At 39.9% G+C, this 24,286-nt stretch overlaps 1 protein-coding gene across 2 annotated transcripts in view; it reads right to left on the reverse strand.

Annotated features, from left to right (window-relative positions):
• Positions 1 to 24,080, reverse strand: part of tbcel.L (tubulin folding cofactor E-like L homeolog) — a 52,302-nt gene extending 28,222 nt beyond the window's left edge. Inside the window, exon 1 of one of the 2 annotated variants that reach the window (XM_018224629.2) lies at positions 23,863 to 24,080. Coding sequence is in view for 1 of the 2 variants with exons in the window: in XM_018224628.2 (XP_018080117.1) it covers positions 5,137 to 5,172 (36 nt within the window). In the remaining variant the exon portion in view is untranslated. Of the gene's footprint in view, positions 1 to 5,136; positions 5,404 to 23,862 lie in introns of those variants that run through there. The other variant, XM_018224628.2, reaches the window with a different exon arrangement.
• Positions 24,081 to 24,286: the final 206 nt, after the last annotated feature.

Genomic DNA, 24,286 nt, shown 5'->3' on the forward strand with positions numbered 1-24,286 from the left:
TTATGGATAACAGGTCTCATACCAGTACACCTGTAGTAGTACAATACATATATGGATCCCCTTACTGATTAGGTTTAATGGTTGTGGTCTCTTTTAGGGCTCTTACACATGAGCGTTTTGACCTGCGCTCCCCTGTGTTCCGTTTTTCGGCGTTCAGCCGCAGGGGAGCGCAGGAATAGACGCATTTAATTATTTCAAATGGGGCTGTACTCACACAGGCGCATGTAGGCGCCGACGGCAGGAAAAATGCAGCATGTTGCGTCTCAACCTGCGTTCGGCGCCTACATGCGCCTGTGTGAGTACAGCCCCATTTGAAATAATTAAATGCGTCTATTCCTGCGCTCCCCTGCGGCTGAACGCCGAAAAACGGAACGCAGGGGAGCGCAGGCAAAAACGCTCATGTGTAAGAGCCCTACATACAGTGAATTAATTTCTTGCAAAATCAATCATTATGGGTTGCATAAGTAATTCTTGGACAATAATTTGTTTTGCCTCAAAAAAAGCTTAGGAGTCCCTGTATGATTAGACTGTGCTGGTTAAAATAACAGCAGGAGTTTAAAAAGAAAAAAACAGCAGTTGGATTTTGCTGGAGTAGCAAGTAACTAGTCTGTCATAAAAACTAGCACACAAGGCATATACACTGTTATTAAAAGGGCAGAAATAGAGAAATATATGAAGGTGGCAACCCTAGTTCTAGTGAATCAAACCAACTGCTGTTCTATGGCAAAATAATTCAGTAACTTGATAGAGGGCAGTTCACAATAGAGCATGGGGGGCTCAACTGATTGAACTTTTTAGGGAATCCCCAGCCTTTGGAAAGCAGCATTTCAGCGGCACCAGCTGGTCTCCTCTATCCCTATAATAGAGTTAATGACTCAAACACGCTCTGTTAAACAGCATTAATAGCTCAGTCAGTTATATCTGTTATTAAGCCGTTTTAGATTGCAGCAACCTGTAGTATTGTGGACGTGTCTAGACAGGCTTATATGAAGCATTAGGCAGTAATTGCTATGGAAAATTAGATAAAATAGAGACTTTGCTACAATGGGAAACCATTACTCAATATAATTAAACATGGATATCACAGAAGCACATTTTTTAAGGACACTTCTAGATTTTATTGTCTATAGAATATTGTCTAACAAAAAAAATGTTTGGTGCACTAATATTTCACTTTCGTATTTAATATTTGCATATTAACTTTTTAATGAAATACTGATAGTTTTGTTTTTTTTACCAATTAATTTAGAGTAATTAGAGCAATTTTAGGAAAAGACCATTCTTGCTAAGACTTTAATTATAACTGACTTTACTCCTTTCCCCGTTCAAGATTATAATACCTTGGAGCACATTTTTGACCTGCATTTGGGGGTTTCCCAGAGGGCACCTGACCAATACCTGGGCAAAAAATTGGGCAGATATTTACTGTGCAGGTTTGAAAATCTTGTTGGATCAGGATTGCATTGACTCATTTATATGGTCCTTACAGTAAGGGGGCCCTTGCAGTATGAGCTGATCGTTAGCCCCAGGCCAATGATGAGCTCGGCCTGATTTGGTTCAACACATGGGTGGCCAATTGTCTTTCTATTCTAAGTGATCACCAACCAGGAGCAGGCCCCAATCAGATTCAACTGCATATGATCAATGGAAGAGAATACCAAGAGTCATAAGTGGTGTCTGCCAACCTAATGCACTACTTTTTCTGAACCTGTAAGGAAAATGGGGCAGTAATGAGAGGTGAAGTGGTGTTGTTCAGGAGGAGGGCCTTATATTTATAGGGAAAAATACTTCCTTAAAAACCATATATAACTGGATGAAGAAGTGTGAAATTTCCGTCTGGTAAACTGTAGTGAACTCTATTTTAATCTTTATGAAGGTCTCATTTACATGGGAATTGATTGCATTTCGCCTTGTTCTCCTCTGCAATGGAATGCGTAAAAACTGACCACAGGGGAATGCAGAGTAAACTGCCCATGTGTACGAGCCCTTAATGTGCCTGTTTGTGCAAAAATGGAAGATATGCTTCTTATAAACAATGACAAATTTATTACAAAATACCCTATCACTGTCAGGGTATAATCATCTCCAAGTTCAGTAATAATTAACATAAAGACATTCATGTTTCAGGTACAAGTACATTTCCATGTACACTAAACATATGACAGTTTATAAAAAATGTGCACAATGAGTAAAAATGAACATGTATCAGCACGAGTCAAATCCAGTGGTCCAAAGGGAAACTATAAAGAAAATACAAGTTCTCAGACACAAGTCCCTGGCAACTTCATGTGACAATGGATTACCAACATAGCAGATTGAGATCTCTTTATTTTTAAGCAGATTCTGACTGGAAAGAGGCTTATATAGACAAAAAAAAAACAACACATGGGATGAGTCAGTCAGTTTGAACTTATAAAAATGGTCAGATAGGTCAATGTTATCTGCTTTTGTACACTTCTGTTTTTAAGTGTGTAAGTTATGGAATACTGACTATGTTAAACAGCTGTGTGAACTCTGCAACCAGTGTACAGTATTTTCAAAACAAATGACTTTAGCTGTTTACTGCATAGTTCAAATCCTGCCCAGATCAGTAACACTGTCCTTGGTGTGGACATTGGCAGTTTGTGATGTAAATCTTATTTCAGGCTTTAATATCTAGCACGGTATGCAGTGGTTTTCCAACAAGTTACTGGACCCCCTAAACTTTGGTTATGAGTCATTTTCACAAACACATTTTAAAAATGCTTATTGAGTCCAACTCGGCTTTCTATGCCTCCTCAGCCCCCCAATAGTCACTGGATCTGCTTTTTCAATAGTAAAGCTCCTGACTATATATGTTCAATTCCATTGGCTTGGAATGGTCTATGCCTCATGCTAAGATGTGAGACTTTAGAGGCAATATTCAGACATCATCTAAAGTGATATCAATTTTAAAAGTCTTACAATGTGGATTTTCAGTAGTTAGGTTGCCTACCTATTATAATTTTTTATTTTTATAATTTTGCATAATTTGCCTTCCCCTTCTACCTCTAGTTTGCAATTTAAATTGCTAACTGGTCGGTGGGGTCACTCGATTAGCAGCTAAAAAATCTCTCTCTGTGAGTCTACAATTTTATTGTTATTATTACACTTCATTGCTTGTCTCTTTATTTATGCAATCTACTATGACCCACATAGTATCTTATTCAAACTACTGCCTCGTTACTAGGGTAAACTGAACCCTTGGCAACCAGACAGCTGCTAACATTTTTAACTGGAGAGGTGCTAAGAAAAAACCTGACAATTAAAAAAAAAAAAAAATATTATGGTGTAGGCAGAGATTTTGTGTCTCTAACAAATAAATATAAAAACCCTGCTTCATCTAAATAAACCATTTTTATAATGGTTATTTTAAAGTACAAACAAAGGGCTGCCTCCTGGGATCATACAATTCATAGTGCACACTAACAAACCAAAGGCACACATACATGTTAGGTCACAAGTGCGAATTAATGAACAAAGTTCTCTCTTTTACTCCCACACTTCTTCCTGTTTTCTGGTCAGGTGATCTCTGAGGCAGCACATGGGTCATCACAAAATGGTGGCTCAAGGGAAAAGATGTAAAAGGGCAATATTTTCTGATATCTATATTCCAGTTTGGTAAGATTCTTTAATAGGCCACTTAATGTGATATAAACTGGTGGTTAAGTATTCATTCTGGTGGTATAGTTTTCCTTTAATTGTTTTTTGTATATTGTGTCCGATGTATGTGTGTTACAGCATACCAGGAACATTAAAAGTGAAGTCTATAGCAGAGAGCAGAGGCAAGGCACATAATAATCTGCACCTGCACACAAAATGACAGAGCATGGAATTTTCATATGCGTTTGACATGTGTGTACAATGCGCCCAACTTACAGTCGTCACTTTAATAATAGGTTCCACAGTTGATGTGTGTTTCTGTTGCTCTTAAATTACACACTTTGCGTATATATTACACATTATAGAAATGCAGGGGCTACTGGACATAGTTAAGGAACTGATCATCATTATCTATAAGAAGTGCTGAATTGAGGGAAAACAAACTCTACAGGAGCTGTAGCTGTGTCTGACTGAAACTATTCTGTATGCAATATAAAGTAGAGAGCAGGAGATATGGCATAACATGCTCATAGGCCAATGTCAGACATAGCAGACCTGTGGAGAAATGCAGGCTGAAAATCCACTGTACAGGCACATCAAACAGCAGAGCAGCAGCAAAGGATCGGATCTGTGCTAAAGGTAACAGACAGCGGCCTGGAATAAACACAGGGCTAGAATCCGCTCCTCTGTTGCTGGACGTGCCATCACCAGGATACATTACCTCGGCAACGAAAAAGAACAGTGAACGGAACGGATATAGCTTGGTGCTTATATTAACATTCAGGCTATTTATCCTGACATTCAAACAAACAGGTGGTTGCTAGGGTCAGTATGCCTAGAAGGCAGCAAGCATTTTACAATTCGAATTGGAATTAAAAATGCAGACTAAAGTTAAATAATTAAAAACAAAAAAGGTAAGAAAAATACTAACTGCCACATTTGTTCAAGTTAATGTCTATATCTTAGTTAGTTACTTCCCTGTTAAACAAAAACAAATGAACATGCCTGGATTATACACCAGAAAAGACTCCAGAGGAAACTTAAATACTGTATATCACTATAAATATAGCATGCCAGAGTGTTCCCCACTCCAAGAAGTTACTTGCTGTCACTTTTACACAGGAATAGAATGCTTTCAGTCAGCTGGATACTCTCAGTACAGCAGATTAAAGGGTAGGGTGATTTGTATAAGGAATGTAGACAAAGGGACTGCAAGGCTACTGTTATATATGATGTAACCTCAAAAATCACATGCCAAGAAAAAGCTCTGTACTTAACCCTTTCCCTGCGAAATAAAACTAGCCCTGGTGTGCACAGACAAATCATTTCTATGAGTGAGTGAGTGAGTGAGCCTGTTCAGTTTTTTTCAGTCTGGTTTGAAAGAAAACACACTGAGAGAGAAGGAACAGCACCCGATAAACTAAAACACACCGAGAAGAAAGCTGAAGAATTATGATTATAAAAGCTGCAACCAAATAAACAACATGTTTTCCCTTGTGTCATCTCATTACTTACCACATTCCAGGACAACACCTCCGTCCAGGACCACATTGTTACAGTAAAACCGTGTTACTGTGTGTACTGCAACTGTTTATTCCCTGTCCTGACACAGGAGAAACTGCCACCAAACATTCCACTTTTCCCTCCTGTACACCACCGCTGGAAGCTTTGTTTATTAAGCTGACAGTTGGAGATGACTGAGAGGTGGGATACAGCCCCGGAGTTGCTATGGAGAAGCAGCAACAAGTCAACAAATCCCAGGTCAGATCATTGTTTATCTGCATAAAGTCTGCAACCGGGTTAGGTATCAAAGTCCTCCCCCAACATCCGCCCCTAAGTAAGGTCACAGCTGTGCTTCAGATACTGAGAAACCAGCCAGCTACTGTAAATAGGATTTTTCTGTACATTTATGAAAGTACAGTAACAAGTGTTGGCGACATGAAATATAAATATTTTAATAACTTCTTTGTAAAACTCTAGACTGCCTGACACCTGCATATATTATGCCTCACTGGTGCTCTGATGCATACTGGCTTAGACCATGTATGATAATGTTAAACTACAGGTATAGGATCCCTTATCCGGAAACCCCATATCCAGAAAGCTCCGAATTATGGAATGGATGTCTCCCATAGACTCCATTTTATCCAAATAATCCATATTTTTAAAAATGATTTCCTTTTTCTCTGTAATAATAAAACAGTAGCTTGTACTTGATCCCAATTAAGATATAATTAATCCTTATTGGAAGCAAAACCAGCCTATTGAGTTTATTTAATGTTTAAATACATTTCTAGTAGACTTAAGGCATGAAGACCCAAATTACAGAAAGATCCGTTATCCGGAAAACCCCAGGTCCCGAGCATTCTGGATAACAGGTCCCATACCTGTACCTACCCTCAGTACCCTAACAGCCAAAGGCTGCCTCAATAAACCATGTAAAGTGGTGATTCACCTTTAAGTTACTGTAACTTTTAATATTTTCTAGAATAGCTAATTCTATCCAACTTTTAAATTGGCCTTCATTTATTTTCCTTTTGTATAGTTTTTGATTTATTTGCCTTCTACTGCTGACTCTGTAATGCTATAAATGTATCATTATAGCTATTTATTTATAGCTATTTAGCTTTTTATTACTCACCTTTCTATTCAGACACCCTCCTATTCATATTCCAGTTTCGTATTCAAATCAATGCATGGCTGTAAGGGTAATTAGGACCCTAGCAACCAGACTGCTACAATTGCAGAATAAAATGCTCAAAAATCACAAATAATAAAACATGAAAACCAATTGCGAATTGTCTACAACTCTACATCATACTAAAAGCTAATTTAAAGGTGAACAACCCCTTAAACATATATATCTTGCAGTTGCTAGGCATGCATTACTACTCTGCAAATTCAGCCCTGTACTAATCGCTGACTCTGCTTCATATAGAATTAGTAGTGTGATGATTATACAGTATTTCCCCAGTTAAGGTAGGGGATATAAAGAGACTATTTTTACTTGTTCAATAATAGACACAATAACATTTTTAACAATTTGAAACATGGGGCTAGTTTATTCAAAAATAATTCAGGCTCCAAAGCCACTTATTCAATTTGCATAACAATGAATCTAATGAGCTGCATCGCCCACTCAAATTCTGTTTGTTTGTGGCAGTTAATGGCAGCAAACTGCAGACAATAGTCAAAACAGTAGGCTTCTGTTGTCACACTGTGCAGTACATAGTGAAACCTTTTCTAACACTATGCATGACCTGATTGGACCCTGACTGTACTACAAGTTTTAACTGTAAAATGAAAGCATTATGATACATACTGTAGATGCAAGCACAAGTTAAAAATTATTTAGGAAAAATTTTGCTTCACATTTGGTGCTGTTTTACATAGCCTTCATTTTTTATTCCCAAAATGAATTACCTTTGGGCAGGTTATTGTAAACTAGAAAAATGACACATTACATTTATTTCTTTGTGCAATCTGAAAGTAAAAAATAAACTGATCATGATAAATATACATTTTAGAGGTACTGAGTAACTGTAAATACGTAAATAATGTATCTTTATATATTATTGTTACTGGTAAAGATCCATTAATAATTTATCTAAAGCACTAACAACAATCTGATCATAAGCTTTAAATTATTTATAAGTGACCATAACAAATATATGTGTGTGTTGTGTCGCGTTATAGCAAATGCAAAAGATTAAGAAGGGACTATTGTATTAATAGGAACCTTTGAAATGAGAGGAAGGTATACAGTCATATGAAAAAGTTTGGGAATCCCTTTCAGCTTGCATAATAATTTACTCTTTCAACAAAAAAAGATAACAGTGGTATGTCTTTCATTTCCCAGGAACATCTGAGCACTGGGGTGTTTTCCGAACAAAGATTTTTAGTGAAGCTGTATTCAGTTGTATGAAATTAAATCAAATGTGAAAAACTGGCTGTGCAAAATGTGGGTATCCTTGTAATTTTGCTAATTTGAATGCATGTAACTGCTCAATGCTGATTATTGGCAACACCAAATTGGTTGGATTAGCTAGTTAAGCCTTGATCTTAATAGGCAGGTGTGTCCAATCACGAGAAAAGTTATTTAAGGTGGCCAATTGCAAGTTTTGCTTCTGTTTGACTCTCCTCTGAAGAGTGACAGCATGGGATCCTCAAAGCAACTCTCAAAAGATCTGAAAACAAAGATTGTTCAGTATCATGATTCAGGGGAAGGCTACAAAAAGCTATCTCAGAGGTTTAAACTGTCAGTTGCAACTGTAAGGAATGTAATCAGGAAATTAAAGGCCACAGACACAGTTGCTGTAAAACCCAGGTCTGGCAGGCCAAGAATACAGGAGCAGCATATGCGGAACTATTGTGAGAATGGTTACAGACTAGTGATGTGCGGGTCAGGGTTCTCCTGACCCGCAATGCTGCACCCCGCGCCCGCCCGCACCCGCGCTTCCGGGGTCCTATTATAGACCTGCGCCGCCCCGATGATGCCACAAAAGGGGCGGGGCGAGCAGACGCGAGACTATAAAACTGGAACCTGGAAGCCACCACCTGCGAGGAGCAGTGCGAGGTCGACCTGAACCTGCCCGACCCGCGGGTATCGGGTCGGCCCGCACATCACTATTACAGACAACCCAAAGATCACCTCCAAAGACGTGCAAGAACATCTTGCTGCAGATGGTGTATCTGTATATCGTTCTACAATTCAGCGCAATTTGCACAAAGAACATCTGTATGGCAGGGTGATGAGAAAGAAGCCCTTTCTACAGTCACGCCACAACAGAGTCACTTGTATGCAAAAGCTCATTTAGACAAGCCACAGTCATTTTGGAACAAAGTTCTTTGGACTGATGAGACAAAAAAATTGTTATTTGGTCATAGCAAAAAGCACTTTGCATAGCGGAAGAAGAACACCGCATTCCAAGAAAAACACCTGGTACCTACTGTCAAATTTGGTGGAGGTTCCATCATGCTGTGGCGCTGTGTGGCTAGTTCAGGGACTGGAGCCCTTGTTAAAGTTGAGGGTCGGATGAATTCAACCAATATCAACAGATTCTTCAGGATAATGTTCAGGCATCAGTCACAAAGTTGAAGTTACCAGGGGTTGGATATTCCAACAAGACAATGACCCTAAACACACTCCGAAATCTACAAAGGCATTTATGCAGAGGGAGAAGTACATTACTCCCTACTCCTACAATATTCTGGAATGGGTGTCACAGTCCCCCGACTTGAAAATCATGGAAAATCTATGGGATTATTTGAAGCCAGTTGTCCATGCTCGGCAGCCTCAAATTTAACTGAACTGGCAAAATTTTGTATGGACAAATTATCAAAAATACCGCCATCCAGACACTCATCAAAGGCTATAGGAGGCATCTAGAGGCTGATACATTTGCAAAAGGAGGCTCAACTAAGTATTGATGTAATATCTCTGTTGGGGGTGCCCAAATTTATGCACCTGTCTAATTTTATGATGCACATTGCATATTTTCTGTTAATCCAATAAACTTTATGTCACTGCTGATATACTACTGTTGAAGTAAGGCATGGTATATATTAAAAGGAAGTTGCTACTTTGAAAGCTCAACCAATGATAAACAAAACTCCAAAGAATTAAGAGGGGTTCCCAAACTTTTTCATATGACTGTATGTACTGTTTGCATGCTTAATTGATCCCATTGATTATCACCGTTAGGACTGTTATTACAATGACTGTGACGTCTGCAGTTCATTGGTCACCCTATACAAGCCCTCTAGCATCCAACACCTCCCTGGAGATAAAACTGGTCTTAGAAGAACAGGTTCCTCCGGAACACCAGAATACACATTCAAGCACAGGTCAGCTTAGAAATTCAATACTTGTGGCTCCAATAAAAGGTTTTAAAGAATTGCATAAATAACTAGTCTACATACCTAAAAGAAAAAAAAAAGTACCTTAAAACAGGTTGAACCAGAGATGACTAACTTGCAGCTTGCTAGCTGCTCAACTTCAATCCAAGGAGACAATCATGAAGCCAAAATAACCGGTTGACTTGTCTTTAGATAGGGCAGGGCCCTCATTACCTCTTATAGCGGTTATTGGTTGTCTTTGTATGTAATTCTGTGTGCTCAATATATATTCCTTGAAATATATATATTTCTTGAACAGATTGTACATATGCAGAATATGTTGTTGTTTTATAAATATGTGTTAATAGTACAGTATGGGACCTGTTATCCAGAAAGCTCAGGCGCTGGGGTTTTCTGGATAATGTATTTTTCTGTAATTTGGATCTTCATACCTGAAATCTACTAGAAAATCATGTAAACACTTAATAAACCCAATAGGCTGGTTTTGCTTCCAATATGGATTAATTATATCTTAGCTTGGATCAAGTACAATATACTGTTTTATTACTACAGAGAAAAAGAAAATCATTTTTAAAAATTTGGATTATTTATTTAAAATGGAGTCCATGGGACAAGGCTTTTCCGTGATTTGGATAACGGATAACGGGTTTCCTGATCCCATACATTTAATAATAAATGTGGCCATCAGAGCCCAATAAAGGAAATACTATAGGTGAAGGGGCATTTGAAAAGGCTAGGAAGGGAAGCCATGAGAGACGCTGTTGGGATTGGGTCGGGTTAAACTGGCCAGTTTAGGAATGCGGAATCTTCCTCCCTCCGCCCCTTTTTACTCTATCCTGTATGCAGGTCACTGTTCATGTTTATAGGTAATTTTCAAAAAAAAAAAAAAAAATCTTGGTCAACATGTGTTTAATAAAAGCCCCATCGAGTTGGTGTCCTTTGTTGTCTTTTAATATGCGGGAAAGTGTAGCAAGTCATGAGAGGTGGACAATATAGGACACCAGTCATAAAGCTTACTAATAAGATGCAAGTGTCTCTGAATTTGCCAACTTTAAAACACATCAATACTTATGTATCTATGGGAATCTGGGAATGGCAAAAATTCCAGGCCAAAAGCACAGATAAGAAAGATTATTTAGGGGGCGTGGCTAACCGAGCTGCTGAACGGCCGCATTATTTTGGAGCTCCTGGGGGCACCAGAGGAAACCCCCTGATTCTGGGTACTCCACAGCCTAATACCCTGCAAAGCGTACCCACTGGACTGCTACACCGGCTAGTTTTGATCCGGTTAAAAAACGAGCATTCTAGCTGCTTCTGGAGCTGAAAACGCAGTGCGGCCTAGTCAAGCAGGTGAAGCCGCGGACTCGAGTAAGCGGGCCTCCCCAGACGCGAGTGACCATCGGCGCGGTTCCCGCCCAAAACAAGTACAGAGCCTGTGAGAGGCTGTAAACTGCAGCCATAAGGGGTAAGTGACCCTACAACAAGAGGGGCCCTGTATTTAAGCCACAATCTCAAGCTGCACAGCCCTAACGGACACTGTCACACCATTAAAGGCTTCAGTACTTTAGACCAGCCTACCGCCCTACAACCCTGTCCTGCTGGGCCCATAATAATAATAGCTACTACTACCACAACAGCTGTTACTGCCCAGAGCAATACGCAGGGGTTCTGGCTGAGTAGGGACTGTTGCACATGAGTAGAAGCACTCCCAAGCACAGGAGGATAGAATCCCCCCTACTTCCACCTGCTTCCATAAAGGTGCCTCTGGGACCACTCACTGCAGCAAGCTCTCTCTAAACAGAAGGCATTGAATATCAGTGGAGCAGCAAACTCAGCTGCTGAGCTGCCTGCCGCAGTACAGACAGGTCACAGTAACAGCGAAAGAGTTTAACCCTCATTGTTTACAATGGCCGTTTAAAATAAGAGCGATCACTCACGGGAGATGAAAGATTAGAGCTGATTGGCAAAATATTTTAGGTTCCACATACCAGCAGTAGTGCATCTACCAATAGTCATGGGCAAACACAAGAAGAAAGAATCCCCAATGAAGATGACAGCTTTCTACCCAAAAGCAGCGACGCTATCGGGAGCGAGGTCTCCCTCCCAAGATGGTGGCACTTCAGCGGAAAGCAGTCCCACACGCCGTGCTCCACAGGAGGGAAGATCCCCAAGGCAACCTGATAGCAAGGCAGATCGGGCACCGCTCACAGCTGCAATACTGAGGGAATTTCTAACCGACCTTAGAACAGAGATCCAGGATGACCTTCGCACTGCCGTATCTACTCTGAGCAAAGATATTAGACAGGTGGGAGAGAGAACTGATCATCTAGAAAACAAAATGGCGGAACTGGTTAGTTCACATAACCAAGTAATAGATGCTAATAATACCATGGAGGAAGACATCCAAAAACTGACAGCCAAAATAGCAGACCTAGAAGATCGTAACAGACGCAATAACGTCCGGATAAGGGGTATACCCGAACAGGTCACTGCTCAAGAGCTAAATGATTATGTATGCACACTGATCAGAGAAATACTCCCGGATGTCCCGCCGGACCATACGCTGCTGGATAGAATACACAGGTTACCACGGGCAAAAAACGCCCCGCCTGGGTCCCCAAGAGACACCATTACGAGGATACATTACTACTATGTAAAAGAGAAGCTGCAATACAGCTTTAGAAACAAGAAAGATATCCCGGATAAATATAGCAGCTTACAATGTTTTGCGGACCTCTCCAGCTACACGCAGCAGAAACGGAAGGAATTTGCAACCATAACAGCCATACTAAGAGATAACAACATCCAATATAGATGGCTTTATCCTGTAAAAATTTTGATCACTAAGGATGGGTCAACTGCAGTGGCGGACACCCCTCAACGTGCAGAACAGTTACTGAAGGAATGGAACCTATGGCAGCCAACCAACACCAAAACAGGTGATAAACCTCCAAAGAGGTCTCGCTTGCAACCTGAATGGGCAACTCAAACTAGGCAAAGCAGGAAGAGCCTTAAAGCACAACCCATCTCGGAGGAGGTTGACACAGACACCTGAAGACGCAATAGATGCCTGTACGAGATACAGGGCCAACCAAAAAGCCTAACTTAAGGCGAAAGAGACGTTTTAACTATCCCGTGAGCTAGAGAGCTCGACTATAACCAAGAATATTCCCAACCCCCCCCCCAACCCCTTGAAGCTCGAAAAAGTCTATGCTTCTCATTGAACATTTTGACCCGCAACAGAAGACCAACAGAGGTCAGAGAGCTTCCCCCCCACCAGGATCCAATACCTCTGCAGTATTGTTGTAAATATGTTGCATTTTACATGCTAATGTTTTGTCTCTCGCTTATGTTTCCTATCTCTTTTCTTGCTATTTCTATAAACTCTCCCCCACCCCCAATCCCCCACTCCCCAGGGGCCAAGAAAGACCACATGATCTCAGTCCAGACTGTCAGCGGAGAAGCCTCGAAGGTCCATCCTCTAGTCTCCTGCGAGAACAGACTGCCAAGAAATGTACAATCAAGGGTGAGTCCAGTCTAATTCAGCACTACTTCTACTCATCAACATGGGGATAAAGATAGTTTCACAAAATGTAAATGGCCTCAATAGTCCACAGAAGAGACTTAAGCTGACACAATGGAGTAGACAACATAATATAGATATTCTATTACTGCAAGAGACACACCTTACGAGCCACAAACAAATGGCTATTAACCTGAAACAATTCCCTACACAAATATACGCCTCAAACGATGTGAAGAAAATGGAGTAGCCATATGGATAAATAAAAAATTGCCGCATGTGTTAATGAATCAACACTCAGACCCACTAGGTCGCTATCTAATCCTCAACATTAAGATATATGAGCAAACTTACACCATAATCAGTGCTTACAGTCCGAATAGACGTCAATTAAGATTTTATAATAGTCTTTTCAAAAAAATAAACAAAGAAAAGATGGGCCACATAATACTTGGAGGAGACTTCAATACCTCTCTACAATATGAGTTAGACACGAAAGCCTCAAGACAGACCACACAACCACAAGAAGCAATTAAACAAGCCAAAGCCTTGCAAAAACACTTAACACAGGGGCTGTTATATGATGTATGGAGAGTGCAACACGGAACTGAACGGGACTACACATTTTACTCTCATCCTCATTCTAAATATTCCCGCATTGACTACTTTTTTGTGGATAAGCATCTTCTTCAAGCTATCCAACAGTCGGCTATAGGGTCAAGCACCTGGGCAGACCACTCCCCAATTGAGATATCACTAGATACTACCCAAAGGATTAGGCAACAATACCAATGGCGACTGAATGATTCATTACTTCAAAATAAAACTAACATCGAGGACTGTAGGAGGACCCTAAGTGACTACTTTCTTAGTAACACGACCCCACAAATAGAACAATCCACACTATGGTGTGCGCATAAAGCAGTCATTAGAGGGCAACTTATAAGAATTGCCTCTACTACAAAAAAGAACAGGGAAAACACCCTTAGTCAGCTGTCGGCTCAACTGCTAGACCTAGAAACCCGAAACAAACAACAACCAAACCAAGCCTCAACAAAACGAATAGTAGAATTGAGACATCAAATTCAAGGTATCGAAAACAAAAAAGTGGAATGGCAACTGCAACGATTAAAACTACACAGATATACAAAAGGCAACAAAGCAACAAAATTACTAGCTAACCAACTAAAACAGAAGCAAACTAACCAATCAATAGCACAAATAACCACCTCAGACGGCAAATCCTTTACAAATCCTAAGGACATAGCAGACCAATTTGCAGACTATTATTCTTCCTTGTATAATCTAAAACAAGATAAAACCACCCCACAACCCACCAAAGAAGCGATACAAAAGTTCCTCACAGCAGCAAACTTACCCCAAATACAGAAAGATCAACTGAACCAGATGAATGTTAACATTACTGCAGAGGAAATAAAGGAAGCTATTAGAGCCACCCCCATAGGGAAGGCTCCTGGCCCGGATGGTTTCACAGCCGCATATTACAAAACCTTTCGAGACATTCTGGTACCACACCTCACAAATCTCTTTAACCATGTCTTTCAAGGAGGCACCTTCCCGGAGGAAATGTTAGCGGCTACAATAACAACGATCCACAAGCCAGGGAAAAACCCGACAGCATGTGGAAACTACAGACCTATATCCTTACTAAACACAGACCTGAAACTATACGCCAAAGTTATTGCTAATAGAATAGCGAAAATACTGCCCTCCTTACTTCACTTGGATCAAACAGGATTTATCAAGGGCAGGCAGGGCCCAGATAACACAAGGAAAATGTTGTCACTTATTGCAGTAACGGAGAGAAGGAAGGACCCAACTATACTGTTTAGCTTAGATGCCGAAAAGGCCTTCGACAGAGTCGAATGGACTTATCTGGACTCTGCTTTACAATCTTATGGCCTACTAGGTCCAATTAAACATGCCATACTATCCCTATACACCAAACCCTCTGCGAAAGTAAATAACATGGGATTCCTATCTAAATCATTTCCAATTACTAACGGAACGAGGCAAGGCTGCCCATTATCGCCTCTCATCTTTAACCTTACGTTGGAACCCCTTGCCAGGACAATCAGAGACTCAGTGTCTGTTAAGGGCATACAGGTGGCGAGCATACAGCACAAACTCGCAATGTTTGCAGACGACATTATTTTAACACTAACAGATCCGGAGCCGTCACTAGAAGCTGTCACACAAATTCTCAGAACCTTCAGCTCTATTTCCTACTATAAACTTAATGAGTCAAAATCACATATTTTGCCGATAGGACTGACAAAAGAGAGCATACGCAAATTGCAAGCCAGATACACTTACCAATGGCAATCCCACTCCATAAACTATCTAGGTGTTGAACTAGCCAGTAACGCAACCAAAACGTATGAGGCGAACTATCCCAAACTATTAACAGAGGTACAGGAACAGTTACAGAAATGGTCTCCTCTATACACATCATGGCTGGGTAGGATCGCAACGATCAAGATGATGATATTGCCTAAATTCATCTATCTATACAGGACTTTACCGATAGCGGTTCCACAAACCTATTTTCGCAAAGCACAAAGAACCATTCAAGACTTTATCTGGGCTAACCGGAAACCTAGGATTAAACAAAAATTTATGCAACGAGGAATACAAGATGGAGGCTTCGGAGTTCCCTGTCTAGAAAAATATTACCACGCCCACAGTACTGGACCAAATGAGAGCCTGGAACCTTGCAATTAAAGAACTACATTGGCTCCAACTGGAACAAGACTCCATATCTCCCCTCAAGCTTAAAGGACTCATATGGACTAAGAACATGAATGAAGCAGTAGGGCAACGCACAGCAAACCATACCACTCGAACAGCAATGAATATCTGGGCTAGGATTTCTAAAAAGGACCCACTCTTACATTATCCAGCACACCAGGCGGGAGTGGAGATGCTAGAAACAAACATCCCAAACCTTAACTTGCAAAACTGGAGAAATGCAAACCTAACCACGATAGGCCAACTATACGATGGCACCCTCATCAAAACCTATGAACAGATAACCAAGGAATACAACCTGCCAGCGCACGATTTCTACAAATACCTCCAGATAAAGCACCTATTGGGAACCACCAGAACGCCAAGCAGCACTAAACACATGCCATTTGAACCATTACTTACTCGCAACCCACGTAGCCCCAAGGGCATAGCACGAATTTACAAACTGCTCACAGAAGACGATATGGAAGTTAAACCGAAGCATTTCGAGAAATGGGAACAAGATCTCCAAATTACAATACCCACGCCACACTGGATAAAAATGCTCAACACAGCGTACAAACTCTCAAAATGCACGAATCATATTGAAAACTCGAGAAAACTGTTCTACAGATGGTACAAAACTCCAACCACTCTCAATCAATACTATCCAAATGTCCTAAAGCTTGCTGGAGAGACTGCAAGAGAGACGGCAACCTACTACATATTTGGTGGCAGTGCCCAAAAATCAAAGATCTGTGGCTATCCACGGAACGAATCCTGGAACAGGCAACGCACTTAAGAATGAAGCTAACTCCATCGCTTGCGTTGCTAAATTATAAACTCGACGAGTTTCCGAAACAAATACAGCACCTGATCTTTCACATATTGACGGCGACCAGACTCTTGATACCCAGATACTGGAAAACGACAGAAGTACCAAGCAAAAGGGAACTAATGATACTAATAGACTCAAACCTTACATATGAACAAATGGCGCTTGGATCCAACAGGCAATTACAACTTAGCTCAATCTCAATGCAAATGTGGAAGAGGTGGAAAGATGCATATTTCTTTCAAGACCAGACATGAGACTATTTCTTCCAGCAAGATCATGTATAGATGGACATAGGCCTATACCCTGAAAAGACAGAAGGAAGATTGGATGACCAACTGACCTCATAAATGTAGCATGGCCTAGTCTGACTCTATTTGCCCCCCCCCTTTTTTCCCTCCCCAACCTTCCTCTTTGTTTTTCTTCTTTTTTTTTCTCTTCTCTTTTTCCCCTTCTTCTTCTGTCGACTTTCTTCTACTCTTTGCTCTTCTATCTTAACAGCCTCTGGTTGGACGTTAGTTCAGTAACGAATCAATCCTAATAACTGTTTCCTCTTTTATACCAATGCCTGACTGATGTCTACTGTGAGGTTGTTTATGAAAATGTTAAAACAATAAAAACCTTTGAATTACAAAAAAAAAAAAAAAAAAGAAAGATTATTTATTGAACAGGACTTTAGCCTCCGGATGTATTATTATGCTCTATATGCAGTAAAAAGTTCATCTATAGCTCAACCTTCTGAAATAGTACAAGAGGTTCAGTGCAAACAAATTGCTTGTGGCTAAAACTGACATGGTACTTAATTTCAGTAAAACTAAACAATGCTTCAGGCCTAAAAGTACTTAGAGAGCTTTAATCCACTTTTAGCCAGGCCATTATTTCTTGATTTTCTCAGATTCCCTCTCATCTTAACTAATGGATTGTTGAAAAGCTGACTTAATTTCACCATTTGAAAATAGTTTATGGCCTCAGCTTTGTAATTATAGGACAGTATTTGTTTTACATATGTAACAGATTTCTAGATTACGTCTTGCAGAACAGTATTATAAGTAGTATATCAAGACTGGTTTGCAGAGGACAGATCATAACAACAAAGTTTTTGAAAAAACAGATTTATACGGGCTGAAAAAGCAACATGTAAAGCAGTTAGTAATTCTTGGCATTTTTAATCTAACTAGGCAACTACCAATCAGTACTATAACAAGCACATGTATGACTAATTCTACTTCCTGATAATGTTATTCTTTAAAGGAAAAGTCAACCCAAAAAATATTTTTTTTTGCCAAAAACCTAATTCTACACAACTCTGCAATATTAAAATTTGCCTATGGGTTTTAAGTTATTTTATATGTAATCAAACTAAAGCAGTTATTGTCTGTCTGGGGAACTAAGACTTTTGTAACATTGTTTAAAAGGTAACAACCAGGATTCAAACAAATGCTACTTTCTATAGCAATTGTTTTTACTGAAAATTATTAATAAATGTATATTGGAAAAATGTGTAGAATTATGTTTTCTTTTATTGGGCAAATTTTATTTTGGGATTGACTTGCCATTTAAGTGAGATACAAAGCACATAACTTCACTGCTTTGGCTTATTATGATAATATGATTAATGTGATAGAACCAGGCAAGACCTAAAATTCTGATTCTCTAGAGCCTACTAGTTTCAGCATAATTATGTTGGCAAAGTTTCTTCTGTTTTCTCAAGCTGTCTCTTTCTTTTAGTAACAATAGAGCTTGCTCTGTTCCCCTGTCAGTGTTTCTTTTTTGTGTTTGTCAACAAGCAGCAATCCTTGGAAAATTCTCAGTCTCTATGCCCAGTGGCCCATTTTATCTACAGGATAAAGCTGTGAAAGCCCTGCTATGATAAAACTGCTTAAAAAGATTTTCTAACAAATTGCTGTCCTATTTTGCAGTTACCCAAGGTTTAAAAAATGCCTTTATTTTCATTAACAGGATACTGTCATGGGGAAAAAACGTTTTTTTCAAAATGCATCAGTTATTAGTGCTGCCCCAGCAGAATTCTGCACTGAAATCTGTTTCTCAAAAGAGCAAACAGATTTTTTTATATTTAATTTTGAAATCTGACATGGGGCTAGACATTTGTCAGTAAAACAGCTGCCCCCAGTCATGTGACTTGTGCTCTGATAGACTTTAGTCACTCTTTACTGCTGCACTGCAAGTTGGAGTGATATCACACCCCCCTCCCTTGCCCCCCTCCAGCAGCACATCAGCAGAACAATGGGAAGGTAACTAGATAGCAGCTCCCTGACACAAGATAACAGCTCTCTGGTAGATCTAAGAACAGCACTCAATGTTAAAACCCAGGTCCCACTGCAGCACATTCAGTTACATAGAGTAGGAGAAACAACAGCCTGCCAGAAAGCAGTTCCATCCTAAAATGTTGGCTCTTTCTGAAAGCACATGACCAGGCAAAATGACCTGAGATGGCTGCCTACACACCAATATTACAACTAAAAATACACTTGCTGGTTCAGGAATTACATTTTATATTGTAGATTGAATTATTTGAATGTAAACAGTGTAATTTAGAAATAAAAACTACATCATAAAAATCATGACAGAATCCCTTTAAAGGAACAGTTCAATGTGAAAATAAAAACTGTGTAAATAGATAGGCTGTGCAAAATAAAAAAATGTTTCTAATATAGTTAGTTAGCCAAAAATGTAATATATAAAGGCTGGAGTGAACAGATGTCTAATAAAACAGCCAGAATCCAACTTCCTGCTTTTCAGCTCTATAACTCTGAGCTAGTCAGCGACTTGAAGGGGGGCCACATGGTACATTTCTGTTCAGTGAGTTTGTAATTGACCCTCAGCATTCAGCTCAGATTCAAAAGCAACAGATATGACCCATGTGGCACCCCCTCAAGTCTCTGATTGGTTACTGTCTGGTAGCCAGTCAGTGTAAACCAAGAGAGCTGAAAAGCAGGAAGTAGTGTTCTGACTGACATGTTATATATCAAATCACTCCAGCCTTTATACATTACATTTTTTGGCGAACTAACTATATTAGAAACATGTTTTATTTTTCATGGGCTATCTATTTACCCAGTTTTTATTTTTACACTGAACAATTCCTTTAACGTCAATATAAATTATTAACAGAGAACAACTAAAAGCCTCCCCACCAAATCATATTACAGCAAAGAATGTAATAATATGATCATATTAGGGGCCTTTTCAGATCTGTTATGGTGGACAAAATCCAAAGACCAATGTAGCCCTCACTTGAGCCAGTATGATTGTGACAATTGGTTGCAGAGGACGTTGTTTTGGTCACACATATGGGCTGAATAACTCAGCTCATACTAAAAGTTAACTCAAATGTGCACAACCCTTTTAATGTAGGCTTAATGTAAGCAGTCCTATAAGTGAAAAACAATCAACATAAGCTATAGGTAACTTTTAATGTACATTAATATTTTGAATAATAGTTTTTTAGTGTCAGTATCCCTTCAAAAGGTGAACCACCTCTTTAAGGGTAAAACTGTTGAAATCTTAAGTAGATAAGAGTTATTATGGGGAAGGACTAGGTGCACGACTTAAGGAATGACAGGGCATGATTGGGCTATAATGAGATGTGAATCAAAAGGTTAAGGAAAAGTAATGTAACAGCTTGACAATATTGTGTTTGGGGTTAAAGTTCTCTAGCAAATACATTCCTTTAGCTAACATCTAAATTATTTTGAAGAAGGTTAAAGACCACAGTGATTTCACTACTGTTGAAATCCATGACTCCAGATATGTTATCAACATTGGTGAACGCTGTGAGCTTGTTACCTGTTACAGTATTCAAGTCACAATGACAATTAAACAAATGTAAAGAACTGGATTTTGTCAAGCATATAAATCCAAGACGAGATGTGGTAACAACATGAAGAAACTTCATGCACATTTCTATGTATAATTACTAAGGACTATAGCAGGATTAGCTCTATGGCTGCATCTATATCCCAGCATCTAAATGTATGGGATCCATTACCCGTAAACATGTCATGCAGAAAACTGTAAATTATAGAAAGGCAATATCCCACAGACTCTATTTAAAACACATAATTCTAATTTTTTAAATGATTTGCTTTAATTTGTTGCATTTACAAAACAATACCTTGCACTCGTTTCTAACTAATGATACCATATTAGTGGCAAAACAATCCTTTTTATATCAGGTGTAAATGTTATTTTAGTAGACAATGGATGGTGAACAAAACTACAGAAAGACCCTGGAAAACCCCAGGTCACAAGCATTTTGCATAGCAGATCCTATTATAACCCTCCATACATATATGCAAGCATTTATTGTAAGTTTTTTACTTGAAACCAGTGTCTTACTGGGATACCAATGGCCCACCAGAAATCTTAGACCATTGGCCCACTCTTCACATATTTTTCCTCTTCTCGTTACTCCAATTCGTTATTCTCCTAGTCTCTTCTCTAACGTACTGTCATCTAGCATTTTCTCCATTTCTCCTCTTTGCTCCAGTAAAGAAAAAGGAATGACAATGATATAGGCACACAAAGTAAAATGGTTGGAGGGGCAAGAACATTCACAGACACCAGGGCCTACCATGAGTTTTTACAAACCTGGGCACAACAATCTAACTGACTTATACAAATCATTTCTGTGAAGGTAAGCTCATTGGAAAATTGTTGTGGTCATGCCCATTAATAAATGCTCCCAACTGTGAGATTCCCCTGTTGTGTATGGCTGGATACACTTTGAAACAAAATTGTCCTAGAGCCTGTCTAGTAAAGGCCAATATAAAGGTGCATAGACCTAGCATGAGTACAATAAATAAGTACTGAGCTCAACACACATACTGCCTACTGATTTAATTGAAAATATATCTATAATTTTTTTATTTATTACACTAAACAGTGCAGAATGGAATAGAACACACGATCAGTTACACTGAACTACACCTCCTTGATTCTTCAGAGCAATGGGTAATAGAGAAGTCACTTAATCAAACTACCCTCCCCAGTTAAAATTTCTGTATAATTAACTTCTCATTGTCTATAAGCCTGAGGCACAGGCAGCAGCTGGAGAAGGAAGGTGGTCTTTTATACAGAACTAACCTAACAGAAGCCAGGTATGGAGGGGGGTAGAGTAATGTGTACTTTATAATGGAAAAAAATAAAATATTGATATTTATAATTCAAGCAGTTTTCTATACACGCATATGTATCAAGGGCTTAGAACAGATCTTGCCCGTATACATGTCTTACAAGTGAATAGAGTGCTGAGGAGTTTCCCTGTGAATTGTGGAGTCTGTGAACTATGGTGATATCTATTTCACCCTTTAATAAATATGCAGCATAGTGTATTGATGAACTGAGTGTACACCTTTAAATGTGCATCCAGTTTTAGATTAAATTGTTCCTTCATATTTGTTTTTGCTCCATCATTTGCAGCTCTTATGCACTTCTGACAGCCAGACAATTCTCTTGGGGTTTGATTCACTTAATGTAACAAAGTCATGATGTGATAAGTGTTGTTGCATAGGCAGCACTGCTTATGGTATCCACAAACTGTCTGTATGTAGTCCTTGTACATTCAATCGGCAAATAAATCCAGTAAAGTAATTAAAAATCCTTAGTGAGGTGTCGACCTTTTGATTGCAAAAAAATAGTGCACATGTATTAGACTCAATTTCAATAACACATAACAAAACCCACATTGCACCCAGTCCCAAACGCAGGAGGGAGAGCTGTATGGCAGTCCCTACTAAGGTGATGTATAAAGTTGTTGTGCAAAACACAAACATAGTAACACATACACACTAACAGGCCCTGCCATTCCAAGTCCACAGAGGCCCAAATAGCGCGCTACCAGCCCACTATATGGTAACTTTCTATGGAACCATACAGCAGCCCCTCTGGCACCTGAAGAAGGGTGTGCTAAGCAACAAATGCACAATACACTGTATACAAACAAAATCGCATACACATGCCACACAGGGAAATGTACTTGTAGCTGTATAGATACAGATAGGTACAAATATTAGAGGTGACTACAACAGCAAGTGGTTTATAAAGCCCTAAAGAAAAGCTCACGTGAGTGTAACACTATGGCATTTCTTTAGAGACCATGGGGGCTGATTTACTAAGGCAGATGCTAAACTGCACCACGGCAATTGCCCAGAACTGTAACTGGTAACAAGCTATTTGCAGTTTGATTGCTTTCAGCAACTGCACTTGGACTTGACTGTTTAGCACCAATGTTTACAAATGCCATTATGCCCTGAACCCAATGCATCATGGGTAAGCCACATGGCACTGCCATAAAGCAAATTCTAGTGTTGGGGCCTGTAGACTTGAGTGTACACTGTCACACTGAACCCTACTCACACATATGGCGCGCAAAACCAGCTCTGGCAGATTGGCATCCTGTGCTAAAGAGCTGCTGTCACTTGAAAAGCAGCCCAAATTGTGCCAATCAGAAGCAGAGCCTAGCCAAGGTAACGGCCCCCCAATCAGTCAGGGGGAGAAAAAAAAACAGAGAATCCCCGGCTCCCTATACACTGCCCACGCGGGAGGAACCTGCTCATATAATGGTATTGCCCTGAGACACGTGACTGGAGCCCTGTTCGCTCTGCGCTGCCGCTCCTCAGTCCCAAGTAATTAGGAGCCAGTGCCGCACACTGGGAAGTGACTGTGCCCACACACACACACAGTGACACACATACAGACACACACACACAGTGACACACACACACACACGACACACACACAGACACACATACAGACAGTGACACATACAGACAGTGACACATACAGACAGCTACACACACACACACACACACACACACACACACACACACACACAGAGACAGACAGACACACACACACACATACATACAGACACACACACACAGTCAGATACACACACACACATACATACAGACAGACAGATACACATACACACACATACATACAGACAGACAGATACACATACACACACATACAGACAGATAAACACACACACACACACACACACACACAGACAGTAACTAACTCATACACTCGATCTGTAACTGACTCCCTTGCCCGGCTGCAGCCTCACACAGGTCCATTAATTCATGCTCGAGTCCCAAGCTATGCTCTTCAGGACCTAGGCATATTAACCCTATATATACACCAGTGCCTACAACTCCAGTGTAGCAGCTATATACATACACAGGTGCAGATCACTGGCTATATTAAGATAATATATATGTAGTAATAACCTTTAGTGTGTTCCTACCTTAGTAATGTCTGAATGAGAAGCAAGGTATAGATAACCTCCACCAAACCTCACTCTAGCGCAGGTACCACAGGCATTGGCTCCGATTAATCATGTGATACACGTTGTGCACTCTACCGAGGCACTCTGGGTATTGTAGTGTTTCTTCCTACAGAAGACTTCCATCAAGAAATCGCCAGCTACCGTACAAGTCGCACGACAAGAATAACATTCATTGTTTTCTAGTCATGTAAAGGAGCGTCTAATCTTTAAAACGCAGATGCCCGGTAAGCAGTTATATAAGGTTCTAAAGAAGAGACTACATTTCCCAGATTGCATTGCTTTCCAGTGAGATAGGAAAATGGACCACATGATGATCAGACCCAATAGTTGTAATGCCTGCAATAGAGTGGCTTGTTTCTGCGGCGATCCAATTAGACGTCAC

This window comes from Xenopus laevis, chromosome 7L (assembly GCF_017654675.1).
Source record: "Xenopus laevis strain J_2021 chromosome 7L, Xenopus_laevis_v10.1, whole genome shotgun sequence".
NCBI classification, from domain to species: domain Eukaryota; kingdom Metazoa; phylum Chordata; class Amphibia; order Anura; family Pipidae; genus Xenopus; species Xenopus laevis.